The 10613-nt window shown below is 39.7% G+C and overlaps 1 protein-coding gene across 2 annotated transcripts in view; it reads left to right on the plus strand.

Moving 5' to 3' along the window:
* LOC102673330 (integrin alpha-PS2-like) overlaps positions 1–10613 on the plus strand; it is an 86430-nt gene that overhangs the window by 64048 nt on the left and 11769 nt on the right. For both annotated transcript variants that reach the window (XM_006614497.2, XM_006614496.2), the window contains exon 5: positions 538–599. In XM_006614497.2, the coding sequence (XP_006614560.1) occupies positions 538–599 (62 nt within the window). The remainder of the gene's footprint in view (positions 1–537; positions 600–10613) is intronic.

A 10613-nucleotide genomic window follows, 5' to 3' on the forward strand; every position in this document is an offset into this window, starting at 1 on the left:
TTTGTAGATAATTCCTCGATTCTTTTCTTCTTCTTCTTCTTCTTTTTTATTTATACATAGACGTGGAAAAAAAATGTAATTTTTTAAGCAAGAGAGAGTTTGAGTTAAATGAGTTATACCAATGAGACACGAAGATTGGAGATTAAAGATGGATGGACTCGAAGAAAGACGTTTCGATTGAATAATTGAAGGCAAAATTGGATTAGATCAAATAAAATTCGTATCTGTCCACAGTCAGAGTCTTTTTTATCCCTTGCTCATCAATGTCACTAGCACGATGAAATGAGACGTCATGTTTTTCTCAAGTGGCAAAGGGGTCGTGACATCGAGCCAACAGGTTAAACGATTTTAAAGTCGTGCATCATTTGATCGATCCAATTATGCGTGGAATCGTTGCGAAGGGTCGATTCGAGGAACGGTCCCAATTATCGAGGGCACCCGGTACGTGGGCAAAGGCCCGTCCAAACGAAACGACCGAGAGATATGACGTCTCTGTTTCGAAGGACGACGCTATATAATTGCGTGCTTCCGTTTCAGGGTACTGGGGATACCACAGACAGGGTTCGTGTCAAGCTGGATTGGGCGCTGCTATGTCCAAGGTAAGAAAAAAAGCATCATATTGCGTAAATAATTTTCGTTTAACACGTTAAACGCCGCGCAGACTTTTCGTTCATGTTATTCCCGCGTACGTGGCGCTACTTGTCAGACTGAACATTTAATTAAGGCGACATTGGTTTTTGTTTGATCAATGCTTTGAATGAAAAGAATACAATATTTAAAAACATTAATGTAATTTATTAATACAATAATTTTTATATTTTTATATTATTATATCTGTGTCTCTTCTGCTTCATGTACTGTTGGAATATGATATAATTCGTCCACGAAATGGGATCATTGATTCGTCAATGCAAATCAATTCCATTGGATAATAATACTTTTTAAAATTTCGTTCAACTCGTTGATAATTAACTGGATTTTTCGCTTGATTATAGCGTGAACGAAATGACAAGTAAAGGCATTTAACGTGTTAAAGATATTTGAAAACAAATCGATAGAGTTCCTCTTATTGCTTAGATAAAATAAAATAAAATAAAGTAAATTGACGGTTAAATGTCAAATTATGTACTCACCTATTCTATTCTACTCCTTCTAGTAGAAGAAATTGTATATCACACATATACACGCGCCAATTTCACAATTACACAAGACAAAGGTGCAAAAGGGTGGGGCGAACTAGTAAGGGGGGATTGAAATTCAGCCTTCGAAACTATTGAAGTCAACGAGGCGAGGCCAAATACGAGGATTTCCCTTGGCACACACTCTTTCCCCGCGAGGCCTCTCTAACTGTTTAAGTCGGTGGCGTAAACACAGAGGGCCTTTGGATATAAATACGGTAACCCCACGTGTCCTGCCGGTTGCCACGTCCCGAAAGAATTAAGAGGCGACACGAGGGGTCGGCCGAGGAGTGCCGAATATGGCCAGGAATGTGAATTCCTGCCTTACGCACCTCCGACTGTCGCCATTCGTATTCGTGGTGCATTGCGGGGGTATAGAAATCCGGCCTCTGTCTCTCTTTTTTCCCCCATCATCCTTCTCCCCCCTCCCCTCTATATACGATTGTCTTGTCGAAAGCTCGATTTTCTGGGCCCCTCGGTCGGTAGATCCTTGGGACCGATCGTAGGACCAGGACACCACTGTAGGCGTCGACCACTGTGCCTTTTGTCCTCCTGTCTTTTTCTTTTTCTTCTTTCTTCTTTCTCTTTCCTTCAGTCGAATTTGCCGGTAGATCGAGTCGTGCGCGCAACACGTTCGCCCGTTGCACCTGCGCCCACTGCGATACCTTCTTCGTGGCCCGGTGTCGCGATAAGTATCGAGGGACTAATAGGTACGAATTCGAAATTGGTATGTCAGGTTTATCTCGAGGGATCGTGGGGCTGGGGACGAGAGGTTATGTTTGCGTGTACACGTGGAACGTATGGGCGTGTACGTGGTCGCTGGAGTGCTGGAGTTGAGGTTAGGTTTCAGGGGATGAGTTAATCTTGCGGTTGGAAAATATGGGATTTGGGGGGAAAACGTGATTTGGTTTGGTTTTTCAAAAAAAAGATTAGTCAGATAGTCACGTTATATTTCGTGGGAACTGATCGTTCGTTGGCTTAGCTTTCATGCGAAGTAAAATGTTTAATGGGATAACCTTTTTCGTTTCGTGCCAACTAATTAGATTTTCAAATTTTAATGTCATAGAGCGTGTAATAAATTTTAAATACAAATATTGAGAATAACTCGTCTTTCGCCTATTTCATCGGCAATTCCAATCCTCTAAACTTTACAAACCTTCTAACGAAACCACCATAACGAATTTAATTTTTCACATAGATTTATAAACCGTCTCTTATCAAGAACTCGATATTATAATTAATCAACTCTCTGCACTCTCTAAATATATTTCCCTATATTTCGATCACACTCACCTAATTCAAAATCTTAACCTCAATCAATTTCGAGCGATCTAATCGGTGCCAGATCTAACGCTTAACACTTCTTGCTAGACCTCTTATGACCCAGAAGCGATCTAATCGGTGCGACACCGAGAAAGAACTCAATATTCTCTCGATCGCATAATTAATCAACTCTCTAAATATATTTTCTTATATTTCGATCGCACTCATCTAATTCAAAATCCTAACCTCGATCCCTGTTAACTCTAACACTTCTTGCTAGACCTCTTATGACCCAGAAGCGATCTAATCGGTACGGCGCCGAGGAAGAACTCAATATTCTCTCGATCGCATAATTAATCAACTCTCTAAATATATTTTCTTATATTTCGATCGCACTCATCTAATTCAAAATCCTAACCTCGATCCCTGTTAACTCTAACACTTCTTGCTAGACCTCTTATGACCCAGAAGCGATCTAATCGGTACGGCGCCGAGGAAGAACTCAATATTCTCTCGATCGCATAATTAATCAACTCTCTAAATATATTTTCTTATATTTCGATCGCACTCATCTAATTCAAAATCCTAACCTCGATCCCTGTTAACTCTAACACTTCTTGCTAGACCTCTTATAACCCAGAAGCGATCTAATCGATGCAATACCGAGAAAGAACTCGATGTTCCCTCGATCGTATAATTAATCAACTCTTTGCACTCTCTAAATATATTTTCTTATATTTCGATCACACTCATCTAATTCAAAATCCTAACCTCGACCCCTGTTAAATCTAACACTTAACACTTCTTGCTAGATCTCTTGTGACTCAGAAGCGATCTAATCGGTGCGACACCGAGAAAGAACTCGATATTCCCTCGATCGCATAATTAATCAACTCTCTAAATATATTTTCTTATATTTCGATCACACTCACCTAATTCAAAATCCTAACCTCGACCCCTGTTAAATCTAACACTTCTTGCTAGACCTCTTATAACCCAGAAGCGATCTAATCGATGCAATACCGAGAAAGAACTCGATGTTCCCTCGATCGATAATTAATCAACTCTTTGCACTCTCTAAATATATTTCCTTATATTTCGATCACACTCACCTAATTCAAAATCCTAACCTCGATCAATTTTGATCCCTGCCAGATCTAACATCTCTTGCTAAACTTCTTGTGACCCAGAAGTCGAGCGATCTAATCGGTGCGACACCGAGGAAGAGAGGCCAGGATTTCCGGCCACGGAGTTCGAATCCAGGCTGGGAGCGGCGTTATCGGGGCTCGGTTGGACAGCTTCGATTGCCGGCAAAGAAATAGTGGGACAATTCCGTGGCCACTCAGCCGGCCATCTCGGTGGGGATGTATAATTCAGAATTGTCCGGCCTCTTCTATATGGCAGCAGATGTTTAATGCATGCCGCGGTACGTGGCCGGCTCTAACTTCCACTCGGCATTCAATGTTAATACCCCACCCCCGCGGCGTGCAAACGGTCAATCGTGCCTCCCGTACCCACGCTCCGTATCCGAGTCGTGAAACGGCGCTCGCGCAATGATTTTAGGCAAATTCGACCCCCCCCCTCCTACGTCCTCTGTCCGCTCGATCTTCATTCGCCGTTTTCGGAGTCGCGCCAATTCGGCTGGCGAGTTCTAATGGATCGGTTAATTTCGCGATCACGACGTGGACGATAGGATTATTAATGGCAGTTTAGAATGGCAGTTTCTCTTAATCGAGTTTTGTCGATAAAATTTAAGGTTAAATTGAGTTTTGAACGTGTTAATTACGTGGAATAATTTTAAAGTTGGAAAATTGGTTTGTCGGTAATGAATGAAGCAATAATTTTTTCGAGAAAATCGAAATTGCTTAGAATTTGGATCGAGAAGTTGAGAATTTGAGGTTAGGTTCGCTGGAAATTATTTATTGTAGGTTGTTGATGTTCTCAGTGATGGGAAAATTTAATAGTTGAAACTTCAATAATTTATTGTTCAACTATAATTGCGAATAATTGTAATGGAAAATGGTCGAGATTATACGAGAAGCTGATCGATTATGAATTTTAATAAATAATTACTTATAATATATAAATACTATAATATATATAATTACTTATAATATATATAAATTAATTATTTTAATTTTAATAAATTTTAATAAATAATTACTTAACGTAACTTCATCCGAAATTTTTAACAAACTTTTCCAATTCTGGACGTTCTATTCGATCTTGAAGTTTCAATATTTTAAACCAGAATAATAATTATATTTACATATAATTATTATTTCTTATATTACATAGATTACATTATATATCAGGCAAATTCCATTTTTTTGCGAAACATAATCCATTGGCTATTGGCAATATTTTTTTCTCTGAAAACTCCGTTCGCCAATCTCTGAGAACGTGCTCTCTTCTCTCTCTCTCTCTCTCTCTCTCGCATGCACTAAATCTCGCGGCCGGTGATTTAGAAGCCTCCTCGACGCCATTCAGTATGCAATCGACCATCGATCTTCGCGTTAAACTGGCCGCTCCTGGTATCTACCTCTGTTGCATCTGGTTCCGCGCCTTATCCCCCGATCTACAGAGGATCTAGTCAAGATCGATTGATATCCGGCCGTGATACCGATCTATACGCTAGTTCGAACGCGATCATCGATCCTCTCGAGTTCGAACCGTGTACCTCCCTTCCTCCCCCTCTCACCCTCCCCAATGTTCGATCAAGGAGGATAAACTCGTGGGGAGGTCTTTTTCGTGAAATCTCAATGTCGCACTCGGTTATTCCGGAGAGCACCTCGAGAGAAAATCATTTCAGATCGGCCTCGATAGAAATTTATCTTTCCTCGATCGTGATCCCGCGCCGTTTCAACGTGGCTTCAACGAGATTCGAGATCATATATAAGAGTTAAAGAGAAAGTCGAAAAGGGAACGTTTGATACTCGTTCGATCGGGGGGAAAGAAATTCGAGGTTTGTGCCATCTCGATAATTTATTGCTCAAAATATAATAATAATAATCTCTAGTGATTACTGATCATTATGTGGATCAACTATAAAATAGGAATAAATGTTGCATTTTTACAACAAGCCATTATTTTATCAACAGATTGCCCAATTTTGTTCACACTTTATATCATAGTCTTTTAAATTACCTTTAGATTAGACGGAAGATGACGTTCAAATTTTTGTGAATGAACTTTTCAAAGATACTTTCAATTAATATCCTAGAAAGAGAGAGAGAGAAAGAACGTGTTTCGAAACGCTTGTTGGAAAAAATCCGCGTAGAACTTATCATCGGTCGGCGTTCGTACGGTTAAAGACGCGCGCATAAATACGCAGAAACGTTGGCATAAATTTCACCATGCGCCCATACATATTTGAGCGAGCGGTTATATTTCAATCTCCAGTTGGCCAGTTTCCCTCCGCCCTCTTGATCGGCGCCAGAATACAACTCGTGCCGGTCGTGTTTCGTTCCCGAGGCCGCCATTGTCTCGGTTGCAAATTTTTCGCGTGTACAAGTATCGAGGCAGCGCTACTCCGTAGGGGGTACATCGTGTCCGTCTCTCTCTCTCTCCCTCTCTTCCTCTCTCCCTCCTTTCGCTCGGCGAACGTCCATTGGGCCCCCTGCGCCTCTGTGTTCGAGCGTGTCGTACGAGCGCCCCCGACAAATGCACGTATTTGCTTGGCTACCGGTTCGCTAATGCCTCCGCTGTAAAAGCAGCACGGTAGACACCGAGAGGGGGTTGCAAATTTCGTTGGAGGCGTTTCGCCTTTCCGGCGAAAGAAAATTTTTCCGTTTTCACGATCGATTTTCGGTTTCGAGGAATTCTTTTGAATTTTGTTTGTTGAAAGTTTTCAAAAGTGGAAAATTAGGAAAAAATTGACGAGGAGTAAAGATATCGAATTGCATAGAATTTTTTTTTATGATATTTTTTTATATTATAATATAGAGATATATCGAAGAAGGAAGAATTTTGTATGTATATTTTTAATAATAATTAAAAAACTTCGTGTAAAGTTAAATAAGTAGTAAATATGGAGATGGAAATATTCGAAACGCTTGATACAATCCTTGAGTTCTGTATCTTAATTCGTGTTACTCGTACGCTTCCGGGTGCGAGACTAATCATGGTGTGATTAGTCTTGATGAAATTACGTGGCTGCGAGTCTAACAATGCGTCAGTGAAAAGCTTCCACTCGATATTCACGCTTTAATATCGTGTCGAGGCCTCGATTCAATTATATATCGCGTGTAAAACTTTATTTTTTTATCCGAAATCGAGTTATTTTCTCCATAAACCAATAAAGATATTGTCAACAAAAATGCAAAAGTAAACTTAATACGAAACTTATGATACCTCGTTACCTATAAATTCCACGTAAATACGTAGATGTAGGTCATGGAAATTCGGCGAACGCGGTCGTATTACGCAACGTTTGAACAGTAAAAAAAGAAAAAAAAAGTCTTTCCTATCATTTCGACCCAAAGATCGTTGATCTTCGATTTTATTTCTGCTTTCTGGTTTATCGTATTTCTCACGATGTATCGAAAGAAATTCTTCTTTTTCGATTGAAATAAAGTGAAGAAGAAAAAGAAGAAACAAGAGAAAAAGGAGGCACGTTTCAATCGTACGCTCCGCTCGTTAGGTTAGAATTCCCGTGACCTGATGGATGGCGCCAGAACACAGGAGTCACGGTTATTGCACGCAGAGAGAGGTGCATCAGGCGTGCACGTGACTCGGTGGCACGGTTTGACATGGTTGGGGAAGGGCCCCATTGTTCGTGGAGCGTGCGAATCCGGGCTCACCGGCCCCGGGCTCACAAATAATAACATTTCTGCGCGACGATAAATAATACCGGCCCCTAAAGTGCACCACCGTGGCTGGCGCCACTAGGATCCATACAGAGAGAGGCCGCGCACGCTGCATGCACTCGATGCACTGACGCAACCGAGATGCCCCGCCGATAACGTCGAGGAGTTTATGTCATAGCCGCGCTTTTTGCTTCAAAGTGGAATTAATGGGACACGATTTCTCGGTGTATGATTTGAGCCTTTCGCTTTTTAGATCGGACAAGTTCGATTCGGTTCGATCGCCTGTGTTCTGTGCAATATGTAAATGTTGAAATATGGTGATGTTTATAATTTTAATAAAATCGTTAGAAAAATTAGAATTGAAGATTCAAGGTAAGATTAATTGATTAATCGAGAAAGAAAAAGGAAAAAAAGTACGATTAAACGTAATAAAATTTCTGCGTACTTTGCGTTTGGATTAGGTTATGTTATAGGTTAGGAATTGGAATTTTTAAAGCTATGTCGTTCGATTCCAAAGTAAAAGAGTAGATTACGATACGTTGAAAAAAGACGTCGTCCAATATTAAATTAAACAATTAATCTTTAAAAGTAACGAACACCGATACGAAATACCTGAATGAACATTAAAAGATAAGTTTAAGATTGTGGTTTGTTCGAAAGGAATACCTTCGACTGTGGAAACGCGGCGTGGTAATAGTCACGGCTTTAGTAAGAAAGAAGCACCTAATGCAAATGCAGCGAGTCGAGTGCATAAAGTGCGCGATCCGGCAGAATTACAGCGGGTAAGGTTGTCGTGACAGTGGTTACGAGTATCGCCCGCACGGCTCCTAATGGAGCAAAGATTACTTATCGAAGCCAGTGAAAATGCATTCCTATTATTCTTCCTGGACTCTACGTTTCGTTCTTTGCGTGCCTGTGCAACGTATCCCTGTACGTTTTACCTCTAACCTTGTACACTATATGTACATACAAACCAACACTGTTATAATTATATCGCGGAGTTTATTACGAAAATGAGTCTCCCTATAAATTTGTCATTTTAATTTATCAATTAATAAACGAGGAATTTATAAACTTATTAATTCCTCCCTTCGAAATTATATTCGAAAAATTCGTCGCAAGATATTCTCAAAGGATAAAATCGACCCACTTTTTCCCCTCCGATAATCGATCGTTTTTCGATCCGGGAAGAAAAAAATTTTCAACCAATCGGTTCACGCTTTGGAAACGGGCGTCACGTGGTCGTCGCGCGTAAGGAAGGAAGAAAGGCGGAAGGAAGGAGAAAGAGTGGCGGGAGGGGGAGAGAGAAAGAGAAAGAGAGAGAGGGAAAAAGGGCAGACGGGCGACACGGGAGCGGCGAGCTGCAATAGAAACGACAGGGGAGCCTCAGGTGGCCATTTAAGGCACGGACATTTCGTTCTGTCACCGTGTTCCGTGTTCACCGTCGGCCAGCATTGCGAGGAGGCCACCTACGCGCCGCTGCTCGTCCTCCCTTAGCGGCTGCATTGTTTTACAAACGGCCGCCATTTCTCATGATAAGCAGAGTAAAACGAAACTAGACACGGCCCTTTCGCCGTGGAACGGAACCGGAGAATCCGCGAGCGGTGCCGTCACATTTTCAAGTTTCATCTCCGTGCCGGTTGACCTATCCTTTTGTGTCCTCGTTTTCGAAAGTTTTAGTCATCGCCATCTTGTGAATTTTCGACGATCGTAGAAATCTCTGATCGCAAGTTTTTGCAAAATTTTTAATTTTATCGTAAGAAATTTGCTTCGATATTGGTTCGTTAATTCGTTTTAACGTTTATGGAAATAATGGAGAAAGGTATAATTTATAATCGATATATCGTATAATTATTTCACGAATAATAAAATAAATAATTAAAAATATTCTTGAGATGTTATTTAATATTCAACTTAACAAACGATCGCTTGAACCCCGACTTCCCTCCTCTTGTTCGCCTTTACCTAATCTCATCCTCTCAGGTATTTCTCGACCATCGTTCAATAGAAGAGAATTCTTGCGTCTTCTCGCGCAAAGGAAACGTTCTATTCACGTTTCTAAGCACGCGTGGGCGTAGACCTGACCGTCGGAGCGTAGGTGCATCCTCGACATTGTCCCGCGATTAACACTTTGATCTCTAAGCGAAACCTTGATTTCGATCTTCTTGCCAAAGGTCAATTAGAGGGAATGGCATCAATGGGAGCTTGTTAAAACGTGGATTTTATGCATGCTACAGTGAGGAAAAATATTGATTCTTGGAATTTATCTTTTACTTAAGAAAGAAGAAAAAAAATGTTAATAATTTAATAAACAATAACAATATATAATATATATAATATATAATAAAAAATAAATGTAATAAATGTAATAAAAAAGGGATATGTACAGAAATAAATTATTTAATTTGAATTGTTGGAATAGAATAATACAATGGAGGAATTTCTAGCAAGAAAAAGTTAAGAACCGTATATTCGTGTAGTTTTAAAGTTGCATAATTATATCAGGCTGTGGTTACACTCGTGGATACACATCTGGAGATCGTTCGTGGTTTCCTCATAATTATAGTCATTTCATATGCGACCTTCGATAATTACAGTAACTCGATATCCACTTTATCCTCTTTAACTATTATAATAATTTTTGCAATCGTTTTATAGTCGTTGCATTTATGGCGTTTCATTTATATCCGTCAGATACTTATTTACAATCGGTGTAAATAATATTTTATTTTTTAATCCGTTGTCATTTATAGCCATTTTATACCTGTTTCGTATCATCACATATATTTTAGCCTTGTTTAGCGTTTGGATTTATTTTACAGACGTGTCATTAAATATATATGATATATCACGTAATTTTCATACTATTATCGAGTAATCTATTTTACTTCAACTTTAATTCGCGAATCAACGTAATTCGTTATAAATCACGTACATTTGCATTCATAGCAATCATTCATTCACGGACTGAATATGTATTCAGGACATAGTCTTTACTACTGTTGCATCGTCGTTAGATAAGATTGTAGGAGGGCTTACCGTTACAGCATAGTGTAAACGCAACGGCAGGAAGTCGGGTATGTGGGCTTCCAACCTCGGCAAATATGCTGCTAACGAAACCTGTATCCAACGCTACGCAATGAAATATTAATTTCTAATCGCGCTTGCCATGCTACCATGATAAATGGAATTAATTGGAGCGCTCAGAATTCGCTTTTTTAAACAACAGCAAAACGCGTACAACAAATTTAAAAATTATAAAAATTTGTTTTTTGACCAAATAAATTAAGAAATTTAGAAAGATATAATTTTAAACGAAAATATAAAATATCCACAATTGCTTTGAATATTTTCTATATATATA

The sequence above is a fragment of the Apis dorsata genome, unplaced genomic scaffold (assembly GCF_000469605.1).
Source record: "Apis dorsata unplaced genomic scaffold, Apis dorsata 1.3 scaffold_188, whole genome shotgun sequence".
NCBI classification, from domain to species: Eukaryota; Metazoa; Arthropoda; class Insecta; order Hymenoptera; family Apidae; genus Apis; species Apis dorsata.